This window comes from Pipistrellus hanaki, assembly GCF_964339955.1.
Source record: "Pipistrellus hanaki genome assembly, chromosome: 9".
Lineage (NCBI taxonomy): Eukaryota > Metazoa > Chordata > Mammalia > Chiroptera > Vespertilionidae > Pipistrellus > Pipistrellus hanaki.
In genome coordinates this window covers 26437081-26460973 of record NC_140511.1, presented here as the reverse complement: position 1 = coordinate 26460973, position 23893 = coordinate 26437081, and the positions used below count along the sequence as shown (strand labels likewise).

The 23893-nt window shown below is 47.2% G+C and overlaps 1 protein-coding gene across 4 annotated transcripts in view; it reads left to right on the top strand.

Annotated features, from left to right (window-relative positions):
- The window catches only part of AMOTL1 (angiomotin like 1), a 124841-nt gene that overhangs the window by 80912 nt on the left and 20036 nt on the right, over positions 1-23893 (top strand). For all 4 annotated transcript variants that reach the window (XM_084895371.1, XM_084895374.1, XM_084895372.1 and 1 more), the window contains 3 exons: positions 2297-2588; positions 10056-10200; positions 11556-11645. In XM_084895371.1, coding sequence (XP_084751497.1) covers positions 2297-2588; positions 10056-10200; positions 11556-11645 — 527 coding nt within the window. The remainder of the gene's footprint in view (positions 1-2296; positions 2589-10055; positions 10201-11555; positions 11646-23893) is intronic.

Genomic DNA, 23893 nt, shown 5'->3' with positions numbered 1-23893 from the left:
AGAAGAGTGGAGGCTGTTATTAATATTTTATTCATCTAGGAATATATGGATTTGCTTTCTAGCATGTAGATGGATACTTTATAAAAGCATGGAGAGATAGAAACATCAATGAGAGAGAATCATTGATTGACTGCCTCCTGTACGCCCCCCACTGGGGACCAAGCACGCAACCGGGGCATGAACCCTGACTGGGAATCGAGCTGTGACCTCCTGGTTTATAGGTCAACACCCAATGAGCCACGCTGCCTGGGCAAGTCCAGAATACTTAGCCAGTATTCTGGTCCTCTTGAAAGAGAAAAAAAAAAACAAAGGAGGCAGATTAGAAAGAATGCCTCTCTCTCCACAAGAAACCCATGTCCACCCAACAGTGCTGCCAGAATGTAGATTAAATCGTGAACGAGCGTAAAGAAATGTGCTAAAGGGCAGGGCAGACTCTTGGCGGGCCTGAGGTTTGGAACGAGCTGGAGAAAGCATGTTTGGTGATCCCGTCTTCCTTGAGTCGGAAATGGCTGGAGGAGGAAGGAGAATGTTTGCAGTGAGTGTACATTACCAAAGTGGGGGGTTATGATTTGCAGTTTATAGAGTTGTGAAAATAAGTTGCTGTGTGGGGCCAAAAGGTAAGCCAGGCCCACGGCCGTGGGATGAAAAACGATGCATTGTCCATAACAAAACGAGGCCGCAGAGCCTTGTTTAAATCCCACCAGCTAAACATGTGTTTTGAATACCAGCATTAGAACTCCGGAGTTTCTCCAATTTTTTAAGCTGAATTATAGCTGGGTGAGCCAAGTCAGATGCCCTGTTTATCCTGAAAAACAGCTCTGCAGTATGGGAATTTCAAAAGGCGAGGGTCAAGTTCAGGTTACTTTCTCAGGAAACCTAACGCAATTCCAGATGTACTGAATTAAACGAGTGACTTCTCCAAACAAGAGGATTATCAATATCCATCCTGCATGGCAATCGTTATGGTGACTCAGACTGCACCACAAGAACCCAGGCACAGAGGACCACAGGGGGCTGCCTGCCCCCTCTGCTTTCACCAGTTCAGGGCAGTGGTGAGCTGCATAGACCCTGGAGTCAAGAAGCCAGGGCCTGGAGCTCCTTTATGTTCCTAAGATCTCTGTTACAGAATTACCATCCCGTGCTTTGCTCTTGTCATCTAAACAGAGAGACTGGCAGTAGGTCAACATGAGACGGTGCATGTACCGGTAGCCATGCATACCACAGTGGCCGGATGGTAGTAAGTGCCCGGTAAATGTTAACCAGGAAAATTTTATTGGGCTTCTCATGAGTGCCATACTTAGCACCAGGCTCTGAATTGGGGCTGTGGGATACAAATGATAATTATAGTAATGGTGATTACTAGCCAACATTTGTCCAAGGTTTACTATGCACGTACTAACTTCTTAAGTCCTGTAATAGTGAGCTAAATGGCATTTAGTCCCAGGAAACGAAGACGCATGTTACCCAATACGCTAGCTCTCTGACTTCACGATCTAATGGGAAATGGGCTCACAAAGTAGACAGTGGTAGCATGGAGTTCTATTCGTAGGTAGTTTCTCAATAAATGATGGTTCCGTCTCCCCTCTTCCCCTTCTCTCTGTGTCCCCGTTACTGTAAAATACGTATCCCACTAGTGGCTGATCAGTAGCGTTCTCTTCGGAAGCTGGGGATAGGTTCTTCCATAGCACGCGGACGATCTCGTGTGAAATTTTTCCCTATTCTTCCCCAGCTACTCTTTCCCCCGCATTCACTCTAAGCCCGAGGCTGGCTGAGTAGTGGGACCAGAGAACAGGGGTTTGCTCTCCTGCCTGCACTTCGTCCGTTATAACGCGGAGTTCATTGACTGTGTAACCGAGTTATCTGTGAGGCCAGTGTTCTCTGTTTAACAGAAGACTCCCCACTTTGGAAAAGCCCATGCTTTCCTGTCCCTTGAGCTTGGCAAAGCTGCATGGGTCAGACGGAAGCCCTGTTGCTTGGAAAGTCAGGACTGTCGGCTCGCCTGGATCCCTCAGCTCCAAGAGACCGACACATCCAATCCTTGCATTGTACGCAGCATGAAGTGGGTGCTTAGGAGGTGGGAATGGGCGTGTACCCCCAGTGACCAGAGCAGTGCTGATTCGGAGGGAGGCAGTAAATCTGTGGCATGAAGGACTGAACCTGCTGTCCTCAGCCGAGCACTGAGGAGTTCATTGATGACCTCTGGTCGTGGAAGCACCGATGTGTGTATACTGTTGGGCCTTCCTTCCTCCTGCACCACTTCCCCAGGTCTGATTGCTGGTCTTCTGTTCCCTTGCAGCCGCCCATGCCAGCTTCCTTTCCCGTCAACAGTGCAGCAGCACAGCCCCATGTCCTCCCAGAACTCCTCGGTCAGCGGGCCTCTGCACTCCACCTCCTTGCCGCTGCCGCTCCCGGTGACCCTGGCCGCCCCGCAGCCCCCGCCTGCCGCCTCCCCCAGCCAGCAGCTCGGCCCCGACGCCTTCGCGATTGTGGAGCGAGCCCAGCAGATGGTGGAGATACTGACAGAGGAGAACAGGGCGCTTCACCAGGAACTTCAGGGTTACTATGACAACGCTGACAAGCTCCACAAGGTATGTGACTTCTGGAGGGAAGGGGAGGGAGAAGGTTCTTTAAAAGGGACATAATTCTTTATATATAAAGATACACACATACATATATAATATATATGTTATATTATATATATGTTATAAATATACACACTATATATATATATATATATATATATATACACACACACACACACACACACACACATACAGATACACACACACTCATATACACACACATTGAGTGGTCAGATTATTATGATCTCTGAACGCTTAATAATCTGGCCACTCAGTGTAGACTGATCACAGAGTTGGGATTTTAAAATAAGGTTTTTCCATGTATAAGAACTGCATTGTGGGTAGTTAGAAAGAAGCAGAGGACTTACTAGCCAGAGGCTGGGGGCCACTATCTCCTGGTCCCTTGGCATATCAAGATTTGCAAGCTTTCCCTTATACGTAAGTACACTGCGTGGCCAGGTTATTAATGCATTCAGAGATCATAATAATCTGGCCATTCAGTGTGTGTGTGTGTGTGTGTGTGTGTGTGTGTAGAGCCAGGGTGGGTGGGGGCCGGGGGCGCCATCATTGATGAGAATTAATAGGCTGCCTCCTGCCCTTACTGGGGATTGAGCTTGAAACCTGGCATGTGCCCTGATGAGGAATCAAACCATGACTTCCTGGTTCATAGGTCAATACTTAACCACTGAGGCACACTGGCTGGGCAGACAGAATTCTTTACCTGCTTGTTGAGGGGTTGATTCGTTGACCCCTTGCCAGCAGTTAACTAGATCCCTTTTTATGCCAGGTACCGTGTAAGGCTTGAAGGAGACAAAACATAAATATGGCGTGGTGCCTGCCTACAGCTTACAGTCCAAAAGGGGAGAGTTGCCTAAGCTCATACCTGCAGTGGCACTCCGGGGGCTGCATTGGGCACAGCGGAGGTGGCCCTGGACCGGAGACCCAGAGGCTAAGGAGTATTTCCCAGGTGGACAGTGTGGAAGAGGGGACGCCCAGCATAGCACAGGGAATGAGTGGAGAGAGACAGGTTTCCCTTAAACATGGGACTCTCAAGAGCCCTCTGATCGCCAGGCTAGTTTCCTTAGCTGTGTCTGCGAAAGCAGCTAGCCCATTCTCAGTGCTGTCTCAACACGGAGGGTTGAGGTCGAGTCACTGTGTCCTCTTTCTGTACTGGTGACTTGTCAGGTGGGAAGATGCTGTGTAATTCCAGCCTGGGTCGTATCGTGGGCATATTAGAGGGTATGGCAGCCTTTAGCCTTAGGGCTTGACACTGAGAGCCTGAGTTGATAGGAAAACATCCAGCAAGGTCAGCACTCAAAATGCTGCAGGTAAAACAGAAGACGTGAGGGGGGCAAAGGTAATGGATGTCTTAAGGCAGCAGAGCCACAGGGCACTGGAGTTTCCTCTCTGCAGGCAAGGAGGCATGTGTGGTGGAAGGCATCTTATAAGAGTCTAAGTCCCTGGCTCCACCCTGGACCATCAGAAAGGGAAGAATATAAATCACGGTCACTGGGTTCTGTGTGACAGGTAGTGGTCCTGGCTGGCCATTTGGTGGTCACTGTTAGCACTGATCCCTCAGGGGAAGCCTGCCCGCGTTGCTGGTCAGGGGTCAGCACAGTCAGCTCCTCTGGCTTTTGAGGCTGGTGTAGACCGCTGGGAGCAGTGGGTTTGGTGATAGATACGTGCACGGACTGAATCTTCCCCAGCGCGTCTGCGCAGAGCTTCCACCGGAATGGTCTGGAGTCAAGACCGGGCTTGGCTCAGAGAGCCCTGGCTGCCTTTATCGGAGGGAAAACGAGAGCCAGAAACACACGGCTGCCGAGAGTGCCGCCTCGCTCCAGGCACACCGCGGGAGGCGGGAAACAGCCTGCATCTCCGGCCTTGGCTGTGGTCGCTGCTCAGGCCCCAGCTTGCCTCTGGCACCTCCCAGGGCTCGGTCTCACACTGGAAAGCACCAGCTCAGCACTTCTGCGAAACAAGCGGTTCTTTCTTCTCCCTGAGGGAGCTCTGTGGCACACGCGTCCAGACGCCACGCAGACCCACCTGAGGGCAGGGTTTGGTTCTGAGTCTTTTCACATGGGTGTTTTTACAGTTTCAGGAGGCGGCAGAGATTGGGAGGTTTTGATATGCTCCAGTGACTTGTTTATTAATATGTACTTTATTGACTTGTAACAAGCATTTCTTTCTTGATTTTGATGCACATTTCTATTTTTTTAAATTTATTTTTTAGAGAGAGAGAGGAAGGTGTGAGTGGGGGGAGAGAAAGGTAGAGACATAGGAACATCAGTTTTGTGGTTGCATTCATTTGGTTGATCCTTACATGTGCCCTGACCGAGGATCGTATCCACAACCTTAGTGTATCTGGACCACGCTCTAACCAATTGAGCTACCTGTCTAGGGCTTACATTTCTATTTTGAAAAACAAAATTCATCTCCCAGTGACTCAATTCCTTGCACAGGGGATGATTCTTAAACTTGGTGACCAAAAGGATTTCGATGACTTCTGGAAAAGGAGAAAAGTAGAAGCTGTTTGCCTTCTGGAACCCAAAACTCCTTCAGTCCCTTGACAACCATAAATAGTTCTATAGGTATAACCTTTCATTGACCTACCACACATCAGACTGGAAAGGCTCATATGTCAATTTAAAAGCTCAAGTTTTAACAAACACTGGCCGTGCCCATCACTAGTTGTGTAGCCGTTCTCGACAACTTAGGACCACGAGCCAGAGGAGCTGGTTGAGTTCTGACAGCATTCCCCGGCTGGCTGCGTGCCCAGCTCGTCCTGCCCCAGGCCTCCCTCGGCTCTGCCTCACTGTTCAGTTGTCTCTCAGCCGCTGCTCAGGCCTCAGGTCTGGGAAGGGGACTGTCAGGTGACGACTTTGCTTCTCAGTGATGGGGACTGTCACTTCGGGGTGGAGCCACTGCGCTTACTGTAGGATGTGCTGCCTGCCCTGTGCCAGCAATAACATCCGGGCTGGATCCTCGCGCACTGGGCGTGCTCAGAGAGATTCAGTGGGAGGGCTGAACCGAAAACAGAAGAAGGTTTGATTGCAGGCTTAGCCCGTGCACGCTGTGCCGGGAACATGGCAGGAAAGAACGACCGAGCTCAGAGACGCCAGCGCACAGCCCAGACGGGGAGGCCACTTCCAGAGGCAGGACGTGGCGATTTTCCCTGTTGGTGTTGGAATGAGGGGCTGAGGACCCTCAGGAAGGGAGGTTGTTCTCAGTGTTTCCTTTTACTCACTCATGTGCTTCGCTTTCCTCCCAGTTTCCCTGACACAGAATCAGTGGACAGCACTCCCAGCAGGACCACTCTGTGTTTTGTCCAGTGGGTTGGCCTCAGAAGCCAACAGGGCGACGGACATTTGGAGGGACAGGGCAGGATGGCATGTGAGGCATCGATGGTGACCCCGGGCCTGCTGCTGTGAAGCCCCCCTCCTGTCAGCTCAGCAGTGCTGGCTCTGCCTGGGCAGCCTGGGACTCAGCATTCCACGCCTGTGTGCCCAAGGTTGTCCCTGTCCCAGGCCTCCCCTCGGCTCGGCCTCACTGCTCAGTTGTCCGACCGGGCAATCCGGGACTTGGACAGTAGACCTTCCCTGGGCCCTGTGGGTCCCTGAGCTGTGCATAGGAAGGTGCTCAGGGGAAAGCCAGGACCCAGAGCTTGGCATGGCTGGGATTTCCTCAGGGCCCTTGTCAGCCTATTGGCTTCATGGCGCCAGGGCTTTCCAGTCTGCTGGTGGCTCTGTTTCTGGGACAATGAGTGCTTCTCTGTGAGTTGAAGGCCCCTGGCCTAAGAGCTTGCCGACATCTGGGCCAGAAGGGAGGATGGAGCTGTGAAGCAAACCCCGCGTTCTCTTCGTAAGACCATGCTCAGGCTCCGACCTGGCCCAGTTGGTTATTATGTCAAAGTCAGTCTGTCCAGCCTTGTCTTCATCTTTAACAAACGTCAGGGAGGGCTTAAGATGCTTTCAACACGAGGGATTTGAAGAAGAAGGTGAGGTTCTTGTTCTGAAGGCGTGCACAATTAGAACTCAGAGAGCTTTGGACTTGGAATTCTGAGAATGGTTCTAGTCCAATTTTCCACCCCTTAGGAATCCTTGCGTCATGTCCTGAAAGGAGGTTATTTATTTATTTATTTATTTATTTTACTTGAATGCTTCCAGGGGTGAGAAGCTCACTCCTGGGCATAGTGCACTCCTGGAAAATGTAGTTACGAAATTCTTATGTTGAATCAAAATCTGCATCATTTTAACTTCCTACCTATGGTCATCGTTCTGTCCTTTATGACTACCATGAAGGAGACTAATCTGTCTCCATTGTGGCAGCTGACAATTCTCACAGGAAGTATCTTATTCTGAACTAGAACTAGCATAGCAGCGGTGGTATTTTGGAGCCATCTCTTTTGAAAACAAGATACATTTAAAAGAAAGAACATGATTTGTGATAGAGCTACAAACAGGATTCAGGACATGCTGTTCTGTCTGCTGTCGCATTACTGACAGTCATAATCCCTTTAGGAAAAACAGGCCTTATGGAAATGAAAGGACCATGGAAGTATCAACTCTGGTATTAGGAGGCCTTGGAGAAAATAACATAGTACCGATAGGAGCCCTAGTTTTCTCGACTCTGCTGCCCTGGTCAGCTGCCACTAAAGAAACCCTGCAGCTCCCAGCCTTTCCCTATCCTCTCCTCGGATGTATCGTGGCTCTATTGTAGCTTCCTGGGGCACTAACCACATTTTCTCTCCTTTAAGTTTTGACTTCCCGGCTCATGGCATCACTGGCTTCAGCCTCTCCCGCTGGTTCCTCTGCCGCCCTTACTCCTGCAGTGTTGATGCTCCCCGTGGGTGGCCCTCTCATCTGCTGTTGCTCTCCCTGAGTGGTCTCCACTGTCTGATTTCATGTCTTCTGCACATGACATAGCTCCTTTCCTTACTTTCCCACCTGTATCTCCTCCTGCTAAGGGGAAATCTTCGCCAAGATGTTCTGCTGGCTCCCCAGACACAGTAACTCCGGCACTGGATTGGTTTTCTTTCTTTGCTAAACCGGTTGCTCTTACAATCAACCATTGATCTCGGTCAATCTTATTGTTCTGTCTTCTAAGCAATGAATGTCTGTGCTGTCTTTGATATCTTTCTCCCTTCCAGTTCAGACCATCACTGAGACCTGTTGATTCTACTCCTCAAAGTCTTTGGAATCTGCCCTTGTAGTTACCCTAGTTCACACTTTGTCGTTGGTCATTGAGCTGTTTACATTAGCTTCTTCCTTGGACTTCTTTTCTCCTACCTTTTCTCCCCACCCCCACTCTCCAATCCCATCCTGAGTTTATTTCTGTAAAACCTCAGGTAAGACCATGCTGCCCTTATGCTTATATGGGAGGTGTCCTCCCATAATTTTCCCTGGCCCATAAAGTCCTCCCACTTGGCCCTGGCTCCCAGCACAGAGACATGCACTTTCATGGCAAGGCCTTGGCTCAGGTCCCATCTTCTGCCTAGAATGCCAATGCCCTTTGGCCTTTTCTTTTCCGCTTGGCAAAATCCCTATTCATCACTCAAGACTCATTTTCAATGGCATCTTCCCTGAAATCTTATCTAAAGAAACTCCTCTCAGCCCTGCAAAATGACCTTGTCTCCCGGCTCCGTCATTGCATTACACCACCACACCCCTTATGACTTTGCTTTACTGAAGTGGATGTGTCTGGGTGCAGCCAACTCTAGACATTGAGTTCCTAAGACCAGGTATCCTTGGCACCCAGACACACAGTGAGTGTACAATAGACACCTGTTAGGACGTGTTTTGTTTATAGGAACCTCAGCAGGGACTTTTGACGAGGGCAATTGGGGTGCCTGCCTCCTGGTGACATAGCTCTCCAATGGAGACCAAGAAACATGGTGCAAGTCCCTTGGTGTCCTATGAGGGGCACTAGTGCTCTCAACCCTGCCTGCCTTGCCTCTGATTCCAACTTTTAACAGTTCTTCAAGGTTCTGTGTTTGCAGGCACTCTTTATCCTTTCTCCTGCATTTATTTAGGTCGCACAACACTAAAAGGTGGTTTATTGATAGCTACTTCAGAAACTCACAATAAGTTAGACTCCTGTTAACACAGTTAGAGCTACCAATTATAGATTTATATATGCCACAGATTATATGCTCTCCCAGTTACAGCTCTTGATTTAGTGAAATACAAAAAAAGAACAGCAACAACAAAAAATGGTTTAATCCCATATTTTTCAATTCCTTCATACAAAGGGATTGTCTGTGGTACATTTGTTTATAATTAGATTCAAGTCCACTAGTCCTTTTTATAGATAGTTTCATAGAAAAAGGAGTAAAAATGATAAGTAAAGCAGCATTTCCTCAAGTGCGTTTTATGTTTCTTTGGGGATGGGAACATGAAAGGAAGTTTTCTGGATGAGCACTGTATTTGGAGTCTGAAAATTTGGGTTCCAGTTGTGGTCCTTCAGTTGTTCTGTGTTTAATATTTTCCCCTATGTTAACTGGGAATAATTATATGTATAAAACCCTAAGCAACCGGACGACCAGCCAGTAGCAATGACGCACACTGACCCCCAGGGAACAGACGCTTAATACAGGAGCTGCCTCCTTGTGGTCAGTGCGCACCATATCGGGAGTGTGCTCAGCTGACCAGTGGGGGCCAGATGCTGGGCTCATGGCTGGAAAGCACAGTTGTGGTGGCACAAGCCTCTCCCACCTCCTCTGCAGCGCTACCTAGCAGCAGCAGCGGTGGTGGCAAGCACAGTTGGCCGGGATGAGTGGGAGTGGTGTGGTGCAGGCCCTGGCTCAGGCTCCTCTCTGGCCACCTGCCGCTTCTCTCACTACTGCATCCCTCGAGGAGTCCCAGATTGCGAGAGGGTGCAAGCCAGGCTGAGGGACCCTACCAGTGCATGAATCCATCCACCAGGCCTCTAGTTAGAGTTGTAAATTGCTAATAGTTGTAAAATATAAGAGGCTTAAGTTATGTTTAAATTCACCCTTTCTGGAATTGGTACAGGGAGATTTTCCCAAGGTGACATCAGATGGTCCAGCCAGAGTTGTGAGCCTGCTATTTGCAGGATCCTAATGTAGCCCTCAGAAGGCAGGTGGGGGTGGGGGTGAAATTGATTACGCCATTTGGTAGGCATGAAACTTGAGATGCATTGAAGATATAGCTTTCACACTTGGAATGTCAAAGAGTCAGTGTAGACCGGGCCAGTGTGGTTCACTAGTTGAATTAGGAGGTTATGATTCGATTCCTAGTCAGGGCATATGCCCAGGTTGTGGGCTCGATCCCTAGTAGGGAGTGTGCATGAGGCAGCTGGTCAATGATTCTCTCTCATCATTGATGTTTCTGTCTCTCTCTGTCGCCCTTCCTCTCTCTGAAATCAATATAAACTTCTTTTTTTTTAAGAGTTGGTGTAACTAAGGCACCGATGGGAATGTCAGAGTCCCACTTTCATGTCACTTCTTTCTTGTAGTTTGAAAAAGAGCTTCAGAGGATTTCGGAAGCCTATGAGAGTCTGGTCAAGTCTACCACCAAGCGAGAGTCACTGGACAAGGCGATGAGAAACAAACTGGAGGGCGAGATTCGAAGACTTCACGACTTCAACAGGGACCTCCGAGGCACGTCAGCTTCCGTTCGTGTTTTCTCTCTATCCCTGTGTGACCAACAGCCTGACTTCAGGTCCCGGCTGTGTGAGATAACCCTGGAAATTCCAACCACCTGGGAAAGGGCTCTCATAGAACAGAAATGTTGCTTTCTGCCTTGTAGGGTGTAGGCTTCAGCACTGAGCCTGAGAAGTGACAGCCTATATGCTAAGTGAGGAAGTAGGTGTGCAGCTGCTTCTTGCTTGAAAAGTCCTCACTGTGACTTGTGACTATGTGAGTGGCAACTTTGAAAAGACCAGTGCTAGATGCACAGCCCTTTTCACACATGTTGAGTCATTCGGTGGCATGCTGTAAAAGCCCATGCTGAACACTTGCTTGGTATAGTGTAGAAGACAGACTCAACATGTGTCCCTCTGGTGGAAAAATAAAGGCCGGTAGGCTGATAGATGTGTATCTATAATAATAAAAGTGTAATATGCTAATTAGACTGGGTGACCTTCAGACGAAGCCAGGGCTACAAGGGAAGCCCTGGTCCCGGGTGCCTGCAGGGAGCCATAGGGAAGCTGGTGCAGGCCGGCTGGGGGAAGGAAGGCCTGTTCTTGCACGAATTTCATGCATCGGGCATCTAGTATATGTATATACTTCCCCCAAAGTACGAGTCACCTGCTACAGGGTCTTGGCAACCTCCAACATACAGAATGACTTAGTGCATAAAATTTAACTTCACTTTCAGTCAGCCAAGCCATTTTTCAGTTGCCTTGTATATAGTCTCTAGATCCAACTTTTTTATTATTATAAACCTTTTTATCTTGCATATCGTGAACATTCCGTGAAGACCTATTAAGCCAAATTATTTAATTGAATAAATGAGAATTTGCCAAGTGGTTTGAACAAATGTAGAACTAACTGCGTAGAATCTTCATCCATTAGGTCATTTTGACTTTTTTTTTTTTTTTTTGTATTTATTTAATTGTTGTTCCAAGATACAGGTAGCATTCATGGGCTAAAACAGCGGTCTCATGGTCAGGGTTAGACTAGGGCTGAGTTTGGGGCCATGGAGTCAACCCTTTGCAAGGACTTCATATCAGAGGTTTGCTCCTAGGCAGCAAAGCGGTTTTTCTTGGAATCTGTTCTTAGCGGCCTCCTGCGGGTGCACATCTTGGCATTCCATTGCATAGAGGCACAGCGTGGCACCTGAAGACTTCTTTTGACATTTTGGAATGGATTGTTCCTCCCCAAAAGTTGTTCAGCTTGGGGCTCCTGCCTGAGCACCCTTTTATACCCAGCTCTTGGCTCACATGTCATTTCTCAGTTGATGATGACTTAGATCCATATGCATTTCTTCATAATCCTTTTCTCTCTGTGCACAGATCGACTGGAGACTGCCAACAGACAGCTGTCCAGTAGGGAGTATGACAGCCATGAAGACAGAGCCGTGGAGGGCCTGTATGCTTCCCAGAGTGAGTCTCCATGCTTATCCATCCCAAAGTTGGTATTTTTAAAACTCGGGGGCCTGAACAAAAAAGCATGTTAAATTTTAAGTAGGTTTTGTGCTGTGTGCTTTCTGTGTTTTAATTTAGCACATAAGCTGTTGGGCCTCCTAGGTCTGCCAGAGATAATACCAAAGTTATTAGGTATTATTTCAGTAATGTTTATTCTGACTTTTAACTTGGGCCACTTGAAGGATCACATCATATATCTGCATATGTGACTCTCGTAGCCAAAAATCACTGAGCCCACATTTGCCCAGAATGAAATAAACTGTGTGCCTCCAGATTATTGGGAGGATATTGTGTTAATTTCACCAAAAGCAAATGAGAGGATCAAATGGGTTTTGAGAAACCATCGGTCAGGGTTAAAATTTCTGCAAATTCATTGTACAGGTCAGAAATGTAAAAATACAACTTTTTTAAAAGACTGTTTAGAAAACTGAATTCATTTCTCTGGCTTAAATCTCAACAACATGGAGAGGTAAGTGTTTACGAACTAAAGACAGTTCAAGCAACAATGTCAGCTATCTGACATTGACCATCCATGCGGAGTGGTGGTGGTGAAATTCTATTGCCGGTCCTTCAATACAGCCCTGCATTTTCAAGGCAGGGAAATCATTGGTTAAATTTTTAGAGTGCAGTACTATTTGGGGTGAGCTCCTTGTTCCGCCAACGTTTGCTCCTCCAGGGATTTGATCACACTCCAGGGATTAGTCTCAGCTTCGTTTTTAAGTTTTGTTTTGGCCGATGGACACTAATGCTGTCCAGGGCTTTTCCATCAGAGCCTTTCTCGTCGTCTTGCAGCAGTTGACCTGCCCTGTGCTACAGGTTCCCATAGAGAGCTCCATCAGCATCTTGAATTATTTACTTTCCTACAGAATGGATCTCTTCCTGGGGGTACAGCAGAGTTACCTGCATGTAGCACCTGGCTGTCAGGTGATCAGCTGCCTGAGTAGAGTCGGTGTCCTTGTGGTAGTTCTGTCAGCAATGTCGCTCTGCTGATCCTCTGCCTTCTTGTCGGGGGATATTATTCTCTCACTTAGTTCAGGCCAACATGGGAAATCCATTTAGTTCCATCTGATGGGCATTGGTTCTAGCCTCTTATCCCAGGCTGTGCTCATGGAATGATGGGGTTTGGTGTAATTCCAGGATAAAACCAAGTTGTGTTCCAGGACACCCAAGAACTTACCTCTCATTGTTGATGTTTCTATCTCTCTCTCCCTCTCCTTTCCTCTCTGAAATCAGTAACAATACATTTTAAAAAATCATTCTTTTTAGCTCAATATTTCCTCATCATGTTGGGAGATATACCCAACTTATTCTGTCATTTCAAGCCATTTGGAAAAATTATTTTTAAAACTGCTATCAGAATAGAAGCAACTTAAGAATGCTTGAATTATACTTTGCCAGCCTTCTTCCCGCCTTCCTTTTTTTTTTTTTTTTTTTTTTTTTTTTTTTTTTTTTTTTTTTTTTCCAAGTAGGAGGATATCCAGGGAACCTTTCACTATTAGGTACTCTTCATGAAAATTGGTGAAATACAATTGATCTCTGACTCCCTTGACTTCTCTTTTACTCTGATGGAGATGTGTTGGAGGTAACCGTTGGCTGTGATACACAAAGGTTTTTGGAGCAGGGGGCAGATGCTCACACTGGCCAATCCATGGACCATGCCAGACACCCAGACCTACCTGGGCAAAGGGGAAGGAATTGTCCATGGAGCCTGCCAAGGTGGTATCATTTAAATCAAGAACATTTTCTTGCCTTAAGTTAACGGATCCTCTTTACAGATGACCCCTACATTTAGTGGGACTGTGCAGTTCAATGAAGTGAACAGTTTTGCAGATAATTTTGGATCAGTTGCTGCATCTTCTAAGGCCTGGGCTCTCGCTGACATGCTCCTGGCCTGAAGGTAGATGCCTGATCTCCCTGAACTTCCATTTCCTCTAAACAGAGGGATAGATCTGCCAACTCAGCCAGCACAGCTCTGAGGAAGAACCAGAGGTAGCAAGTGTGAAGAAGACTTTATAAACCACCTTTCTTCTGCAACACTTCTTCCTGCTCCTTACATCCTTCCTCCATCTATTTCAGCACTCACCTGGTCTGGAAGGACCTGCCAGTTTTCAGGGTTGGGGAATGGTCCCTGTTCCCAGAGAATGCTGGCATGGCTCAGCAAGCCTTCACAGATCTGGGAAGCAGAGCATGTGAATGCTTAAGCCACTTGTTCAATCTTGACAGGCAGCACTGAGGAACTTCAAATCCACATGACAGCCAGAAGTGCCCCAGAGCTTCAGGGCGTCTGTTTATGCTCCATCAAATCTCCCCAAGTGTGAAAGTCAGTGTGACTCAGTGAGGCTGGTTGTCTGAGCTTAAAGGCCTGGGGCTGGTTAGAGAACTGTCTCCCGGTCACATGTTGGTATCAGGGCTCCAGCTAGTGCACAGGACTTATGATTGATTGATTGGCTTGGCTTTCCTGATTGGAGATGGAATAGTCAAGTGTCTTAAACTTTATTACAGTCCCCGGTCCTTGCACTGCATAGCTAGTGGCATGGATGGAGTCAGCCCAGACTGGAAAGCATACTAGAGTTCATTCCCATTTCACTTGGCATCCGGGAGCCCTCATGAACGAACCTGTCAGTTCAGAGCCGGGAAATCCACATCCAGGTCTCAGCTCAGATGAAATGGCAGTTGCTCGGGGAAGTCCTGAGATAGGGCCGAATCTTCCTTTTATTTAATCCCGCAACATCCTGTCCTTTTTTCCTTTTTAAACACGCAGCACAACCGTGAATAGTAACTGTTGGCTGTGCTTGTTCTATCTTTCCTGACTAAATTGTATGCACCAGGGGGCAGGGGCCCGGTCTGACACCCTCACCTTTGTGGTCCCATCTCATGAGTTTCCAGAACCTGGCACTTAGGGGGCATTTCATAAATATTTGTTGGGTATTGAATGAGGTGATAGCCATTACTATTTATTCCATTAATGGGCTACTTCCTGTGAGCTAGCTGTGTTCCGGGCCACAGGGCAGCAGACGTTTTCTGTGAAGCACCAGGTGGTAAGTGATCTCAGGCCACAACCACTCAGCTCTGCCCTGTAGCCGAAAGCACCACAGATGGTCTGTAAACAAGTGGGAGGGACCGAGTTCCAGTGAAACGTTATTTATGGAATCAGGCTGTGTGTGGACCTGGCCTGCAGGCCATAGCGGGCTGACCCCTGTTCCCATCTTGAAAGGAAGAGAAAGAAGGAACCTGAGCATACGGAGGATGAAAAAGAAAGAACTGCAGAAGTTCTCTAGGTCTTATTTTGTAAATTGCCTAATTTATAAATTGGGATACAATTGGTATTCTTTCCTGGGAGAGTTTCATGGTCATTTTATATATACAATGAGTGGCCAGATTATTATGATCTCTGGACTCATAATAAGCTGGCACTCAGTATATATCCTATATAATAAAAGGCTAATATGCAAATTCTCCCCTTGACCAGGAGTTGCAGGCAGGCGGGCCAACCACCTATGTCCTCTCCCCCTGGCCAGGCTGGCCGGACCCCACCCATGCACGAATTCATGCACCAGGCCTCTAAAAAAATATATGTGTGTGTGTGTGTGTGTGTATTATACACACACACACACACACACACACACACACACACCCGAGGGGCCAGATTATTATGTATTCAGAGATCATAATAATCTGGCCACTCGGTGTATATATTTCAGAGAGGAAGGAAGAGAGAGAAAAATCAGTGATAAGAGAGAATCACTGATCAGCTGCCTCCACGCCCCCTACTGGGGATCGAACCCGCAACCAGGAATTGAACCGTGACCTCCTGGTTTATATGTTAATGCTCAATCATTGAGCCACACCAGCTGGGCTCATGGTCATTTTTCCCTACAGCCCTAATCAGGTGAGCATACCATTTTCATTTTAGATAAACAGACATATGCAAATGTAGTCACAAACCCTAGTTACCCATTTGGGATCCAAAATTGGCTAATGATGAAAGATAGGGCTGGGCAGGACTGGCCCTGGGGTTCGTAGTTACAGCTGGATAGTGAGGTCTTTAGTGGTGCCTCTCAGCAGTGCCATGTGTCTTATCATAAGTGTCCTACTGTGAGATGAGGTCTGCAGATCTTAAATGCCAGAGTTGGGGAGTTCCTTAAAGGTCACAGGTCTGGCCTCTACAGTGCATGCGTCCTGTGAACTTGAGCTCATCAAGAGGCCATTTAATCACCACGGGGAATGACAGTTTCTCCAGAGGCTGTTGGTCTGATGGTTAAAAGTTTATCCTCGGGTGGAGTTGCAGGGTGGTTCCCGTTTGCCTCCCCTTTAGGTTCCAGTTCAGGCTGGCCTGCTGTGGTCATTTTACAACAGTAACGGCTGCCAGCACTCATTGAGCACTTCCTGTGAGCCCAACGCTCAGCTAGCCTCTGCGGGTGCATTGTCTCTAGCTGGTGAGGGCGCCGAGGCACACAAAAGTGGAGTAACTTGTCCCGGGTCCTCAAGCTGGTGAGTAGAGCACATGGGTTTTGTACTCAGGCCATTCTGAGGCCGGAGCCCAGAGTCATACTGAGCTGCTTCGGGGGAGCTACCCCTGTGCTGGGGAGGTGGAAAGATGTGTTACTGTGCGAGGTGGCAGCTGTGGACTCCCAGGGTGTTAGACTTCATTGAGCGTGGCCTTCATGTTTCACTGACGAAGAAACTGCAACCAAGAGTGATCGAATGGTTTGCCCTTAATCACCTCTGTTGGCTCTGGGGGTGATGAAAAATTTCACATTTTACCCCTAGAAGTGTCAGGGCAGTAAGTGAATGTTAAATAATTTTTGCACTAAAAGTCTTCTTTGGATTCAAATTATTTAGCCCAGTACTGTGACTTTGTAGTAATGTACCCATTTCTTCGTGGATGAGTTCCAACTACCGGAATTCACAATTTGTCCTTCTGATTTCTACATCTGTCTTTGAACCAGAACCAATTATAGTAAGAGGCCTTGTTTGATAATCTAGTATATCTCTTCAGATATAAAAACAAAATTGCTGAGACCAGAATAGAGTTTAGAGTCTTTAAAAAAACTTTTCTCAAAATATCTATGAAATTAAAGCTTTTGTTCTCTGAATGACAAAAATCAGCAGAATGCAATGAGTGACTCTGTGATGTCGGTTCTGTCAGTTTGTTTTTAAAACTATTTTGGGCTCATGAATTGTAGTGAGGGCAGGCAGCTATATCTTAATGGAATGCGAAACTTTGAGGGACAAAGTGTTTGTTTTAAGTCCAGGAAATTTGGTCTTAGACCATTAAACATAAGCATCTGTTACCAATTTTCTTTTTTGCTTACAAAAGACTGGTTTTTTTGCTTACAAAAGACTGCTAGAAAAAAGAGGGGGGGAAACAGAGCAAGTTACAAAGTGATCATGGGAGGGGTTGCAGAAGTTAGAAAGGGAGAAAATATAATTGCAGGCAACATATTGCTTTCTCCCTGATCAACCCAAAACGAACTGCTTTTCTATCCACATATAACAACTTCCCCAGCGTGAACTTCTATCTTTGGGCCAAGTTTGGAGGTTAAGCCATTCAAAGGGCCCATTTTAAAAACATAGTTCTATAGGTACGTATTATAGTAATGCCCCAATGCCTTATTTAAAACTAACCTAGCAATATAATTAATAATACATACCTATAAATATCTAGATATTTATTTAGGTATATTTACATACAACAAAATAAATACTTATATACAACTAGGGACTCAATGCACGGGGGGTGGGGGGGGTGGGGGATGGGGGGTCCCGCAGCTCGACGTTCACCCTCTCCAATCGGAGAGCCTTCAGGGGAGCCCTCTCCAATCTGGAAGTTTCTATCTGTCTTTGCAATCATATGAGCAAATTGTCTGAGACCCCAACCTAGTGTGGCTTGTTGCTCACAGAATAATAGAGACTTTTTTTTTTTTCTTTGCTTCATTGGTGGAAATTTCCTGGAAGTTTTAGGATATCTTCCCTTTAATTTTTCCTAGACACTCTGATTTTACTTATGTCTCTCACCTTTGCTTTCCCTCCATCCCGCACCATAACAGTAACTTGCTCCAGGCTCACTTTGTTCTAGTGTCTTGGAGATCTGTCTGCCACCAGAACTATGATTCCCAGCATTCTTGCTGCTCCGCACACTCTGGGTTTTCCCTTCCTGCACTGTCTGTCCCACGGCCTCCCGCTCTGCCAAGCCCTCCAAACCACCAGCTCTCCCTCTCTGTTCTCCCCCCAGCACCTGTGTATGCAAATTAACCCACCATCTTTGTCAGGTTAAATTTCATACTCACTCCTGATTGGCTGGTGAGCATAGCAGTGGTACGGTCAATTTACATGTTTCTCTTTTATTATATAGGATAAAAAATAAATGTGCACATTCTCAGGGTGCAGTGTGGTGAAATGTAACCATTGCCACAGTTGAGGCGTAGCATCTGCCGTGCCTGTGGAATTCTTCCTTTCCTCTCCACAAGAGCTGCACTCCCACCATCTGTCTGCACAAGTTCACTTTTCACTGCGTTCAGACCACTGCTCTTTGTTCTATGTCCAAGTTTTATGGTTGTTTCCTGCATGATGAGCCAAATCGTCTGGTAAGGTCTTACTTTGTCATACCTGGAAAGAGAGGTGTCTGTTCTATATATTTTTACATTAAGGAAAGAGAAGGCAAGAAAAGGACCTGCTCTGAGGTGGTTATGGAAAGTTTAAGTCTTCAGGTTTGTTTTCTCATTGATACTCGAATAGGTGTCTAGTCAGAACTATCTGCCCTGGGCATCCTGTTTTTATGTGGTGTTATTAACTCGTTGCCCACTTGGTTATTAAGCTATCAGCAGTGATATGGAAGCCACGGGACATCTTTATTTTAGGTGAAAAAGAAAATAAAGTGGAAGGTTGAGCAGTACATGAGGAAGCTGAGCTGGATGAATGGGTGTGTGTATTCAGTCAAGCAAGTTTGCAAGCTACATGTTTGGGGGCGGGAAATGAAGTTTTACGAAAGCTCAGTTACACCTCAATGTGTAAGTACAGTTTTTAGAAATAAAATGCATTAGGATATAAGTCAGAGAAAATTACTATATTCAAGACAACTTCTACTGATATTCAAACAAACACTTTACCAGATCTTACCTGCGATGAATTTCTTTGTGTGCTACACATTCACTTTGGATTCTAGATATTAAAGAACAATAGGTAAATTTTTATAACGTAACAAAAATACTATGTGAAGACCAAAGTGTTTTCCTCTGTTGGGTCAATAGAAGAGTTGGTGGTTGGGCTTATTACTTTCAAATGATGTGTCTGAAAACTGTCATTTAAAAAAATTTTTTAGTTTAAAGACTGAGTTGGAATTTGGTCTTGTATCAACAGCATCCTCTCATTTGATAAGCAATTGCTTACACTTGTTGCATCTCTTCGTAAATGAGGCACTTCCACTATCTCAGATTCTTCAAATCCAACAGAGCTAGAAGGATGTAGACAAGCGCTGAATTGCCCCAGAGAGGGAGGACGGGACATGCTCACTCGCCTCTGCCCTAGGATACAGATTAGAGAAGCACTGTTCCCACCGGAAGCTCTAGCATATGTACGGGTCCTCCCATCCAGGGGAGTCCTGTCCTTGAAGGGATCAGAAAAGCTTCCTTTCGGGCAGGCCTTGAAAAAACAGATTCGTCTTTTAGAGTGATTTTGCTGCCACAGTACAATGTAAAAGGGGAAGTGTCTATTTTCTCTTACGTTGGGGCAACAAAGCCTGAATAAGCCTTCACACGTCAGGCTCACTTTCTCATATGGATCCCTCTCCAGGAGATTTCTCCCCTGCATTTTTACAAGAGCCATTTCCATAAACCTTTGTTCCTTTTTGTCACGTCTGATCCAGTGGTCCTGAAACTCGGAACACTCATTTAAAAGAAAGCTTACTTGGAAGCCCCACATGTAAAATGCATAAAAGCTGAAGGTCCATTTTGGTTCAGACAGGGGTGTGTGTTTTAGCTCCACCTCATTCCTGCCTGGCCCCACATTGCTTCTCCCCTTCCCTTCCTTCCCTCTCTCCCAGGGCTCTGCATGTCAGTTTGCTTTGCACTCCTATTTTCAATATTCCTTATTACAAAACCCATTTAAAAACAGTGCTCTCTCCCCGCCGTCTAAGACAAGCTCTCACCGGAGTGTGCCTGTGTTGGTTAATAGACCTACTCAGCCGCCCGGTCACAGTCTATGTCTCCAGTTGCCTGGCAGAACCTCGGCAACCTGCAGTGGCCTACACTTTCCAGAAACAACAAGGTCCCTTACCTGAGAAACTTTACCCACAACATTTTATTTATTTTTAAAAAATATATTTTATTGATTTTTCACAGAGAGGAAGAGAGAAGGCTAGAGAGTTATTATAGAAACATTGATCAGCTGCCTCCTGCACACCCTCTACTAGGGATGTGCCTGCAACCAAGATACATGCCGTCCACCAGAATAGAACCTGGGACCTTTCAGTCCACAGGCCGACGCTCTATCCACTGGGCCAAACCAGTTAGGGCTACCCACAAAATTTTAAGACATCAAAAAGCCAAGCCAGGGGCTTGTGGGTTAGCTTTGTATAATATTACATTTGCTTTTTCACTGCTGAGTTCATGAGTATGTCACCTTCCACGTGGTTTTGCACCACATAAGCCTCGTGTGAACAGATAACTCTTAAACGTTGTGGACAGTGCTCTGTTCGGTTTGGCTGGAGGGGTCTCTTTCTGGGTTCATCCATTTGACTCTCAGACTGGGGTGAGGGAGTGAGGGCGAGCAGACGTGAAGAATGAGCTCCCGAGTGTGGACTATCTTTGAGGCGGGATGAACCTAAATAGTGAAGTAAATTAAATTCTTTCCCATTGACGCCCCACTCCCACAACCTCAGAGAAAAGAAACCCCTTTTGGTGTCCACAAGATCATCCAAGTGGATCTGGCTCTTCAAGTAGATTGTAGCCGCCCTGTGGCGTGGCAAAGGGGAGGGTAGGATACAAAGGGAGCATCTTTGATTACTGGGCCCAGTTCCAGTTCCGTCCGCTCTGCTCCTTCCTCACGCAAATAGACTAACCTGTGGGTGGAGACACAACAGCAACTGCCATTGGCCTTGTGCAAGTGTCATAGCCCATTGCACTTCCGTTTCCTCAGCTGCCACATGGAGTTGTGAGGATTAAGTGAAGTTCAGTTGTCAAGTTCGGGGCACGGTGCCTGGGATGTAGTGAGTTCCCAGTAATATACGTTAGCTGTTAGATGGCAAGCCCAGTGGTAGGTGCTTTGCGGAGAGTCCTTTTTAATGCTCACAGCAATCCTGCAACTTCGATCTTATGAGATCCATCGGAAGAGATGGAGGCATAGAGGTGAAGCCGTGTGTCCAAGGTGAGCCAGGAGTGAAGGTGCCAGAACCACACCAGGTCGGCCTGGCTACAAAGCCTGTGCCATCGCTGTGGTTTCCAGAGCAAACAGTGTATGCACAGGCACCTCTGTGTCAGTGGGACCGGAGCCATCAAGCTAAATAACTCCTCACTCCACGCAGTCCAGGGCAATTCAGAGCCACTGAGTAAACAGACCTTCCTGGGCAAGAGTTCCCTTGTGTCAACTTGCCTGTTCTAGGAATCCTCAATATACACACTGGAGCCCAACCAAAAATCCAGTGTGAGGCTGGTCTTTCTTGAGGTCCCTCCCAAGGGCCTTAGCTCATGATAAACTGAAAGGACCTTCCAATGAGGTGGTTTCACTCAAGGGACTCTCGCTTGACATCTCCCAGGAAATGCCTTTTCCGTGGCTCTGACATACCTCAGCCCCAAGTCTCCAGGGAGTGGAAGAGGCACAGGTAGTCCACCTGAGGGGCTCCCTGCTTTGACACCCCCTCCCCCTCCGCCCCGGCCTGAGTTAGATGTCCTGTGTGTTCTCATAGCACCCCGTGCCAATCCCTTGCCTCGCTTCCCACCCAAACGAGCTCAGCACGCTGTCCTGCTCACCTGTAGTCCCAGAAATGATCACACTTTTCAGAACAGCCACAGTAACCACAGCATTGCGATAGTTGACATCTACTGGGCACTTCCTGTGTGCATTTTGAAGTAGGTACTGTTGTGATCCTCCCTTTCAAAGCAAGGAAATGAGCTCAAAGAAGTGCTTTTGCTTCCAAAGGCACACAACCATGAGTAGTGGAGCTGGATCTGAACCCAGGCAGCTGGATTCTGGATCCATGCTTTTATTCCAGGACTCTATAATGTTTCTACGCAGTAGAGGCTTAAAATTAATTTATATTTGCAAGTGGATAAACAGGTGGGTGTAATTGCTGTATGTTGAGAATTATGACATGACCCATGACGTACTTAAATCTGTGCGGTAATGAGCTGTGTTACAGTTGAGCCCTTCTATCCTTCCTGCTTCCGTCCTGCCATTCTCTATCTCTGTGCACTTGTTCAGGGGAGGCGGTTAGAGCCATGCTTGTGACATGGCCTAGGTGAGAATGCAAGTTCTGGCTCTCCTATTGGTGAGCATCACTTCTGTGGGCACGTGAGTTATCCTTTCTTAGCGTTTTTTTCCTCAACTAGAAATGAGAATAATAGTGGTGCCTACCTCTTACAGTGAACTTAAAGGAATAATAACATAAAGGGAATAGTATGTCACCATTTTGGGACACAGTCATTCAACATACATGAGCCGTTTAGTTATTGTTATCACTGTTGTCACAAATGGTTGTTTTTAAAACTTCATTAAAACTTTATTACTTCCTGTCAGTGGATTGGGAGCTCTGAGCCAGGGCGGCGGATACTAAATGGCACCCTTCAGTCTGAAATCTGAAGTCACCAAACTCGGACAGTGTTTTCACCCATGAATTCCAGAGGCTACAAAGCATTCCAGATCTAATGGAGTCTTCACTCAGTTCCCATGTCTTTTTCCTGTAGTGGACACTGAGGTTCCAGCAGCCTGGGCGGAGAAAGAAACCAGATGTCCATGCTCTGTACCAGCTATCTGCTACGTGGTGGCTGCACAGGTGGAGGGGACAGCTGCGTAACAAAGGCCTAATACCGAAGCAAGAGTTGCCATTTATTGTACAGTTGGCAATGAACTTCACACATGGTAGAAAGTCATTTATCCATTCAACATTTACTGAGCCAGGCAGTGTTCTAGGCTCAGGGAATCAGCAATGAGCCAAACAGATGAAGTTAAATATTTAGGTTCTTTCATACTTTGTATGCACTATTGCCACCCACAGAGTCAGCACAGCACTGCCACATAGTGTTATCATTCCCATTTGATGATGAGGGAGCTGAGGCTCTGAGAGGTCAGATACTGCACCTCGGAGCTGCCAAGTGATGAGCCGGGATGTGAATCCAGTTCTTCCTGATGCCCAAGTCCACTCTTGAGCACAATGCGATACTGCTGATCAAGGAAAGACCGTGTGTGTGTGTGTGTGTGTGTGTGTGTGTGTGTGTGCGCGCGCGCGCGCGCGCCCGCCGCATGTGTTGAGGGGGGTGGTATCTGTTAATTCAGAAATGTAAACAGCTGTGGTTATGACACAGCAATGATTGTGATAATTGATTTGCAAACTGCAAGGAGCCCCGATTGTGGTTTCTAGTCTTGGGCTCAGTCTACCATTTTACTGCTTCTGGTCAAAATCCATGTGTCCTTGGCTGCCTTTAGCAGAGAGAACTCTTGGGCTATCTTGATAAGCAGGTAGGAGCTTGGAGACCCAGTGGTTCATTCCCAGGCCTGCCTGCTGTGCCAGTGGGCATCATGCCCGTTGAGATGATGTCCACACCCAGGGAGCTGGGGCTCCAATGTCAGGGGCTGTGCACAGGAAGAGTGAGGTGCCCTGGTCCCCGGGCCGCTCAGGGTGTGGATGGTGGGGTCCCTCGGACTGGGAAGGACGTTTCAGAGGCAGCATTTCAAATGCCACTGAAAGCAGGCAAAGGGGTGGCTGGGCATCGCAGTGGAGCCTAAAGAGCCCCAGAGGACTACTGTTCTGTGCTGGGCAGGGTCCCTGGGACCTCACTTTGTTTCCAGCGGATGCTACTGTTTCTAGGCAGCACAGCCACTACTCACTAGTAGCTTCCAGGGCTGCTCGCTCCTTCTGTCAGTCCCGAGGCTGTCCCATTGCACCCGGATCCCGTGGACATACCTCACAAAGCAGGGGCGGTGCAGGCAAGCAGGACGTTCATTGCCATGGACATGAGAGGCCTGGATTCTGGCCCTGGCCCCGCCCCAGCGGG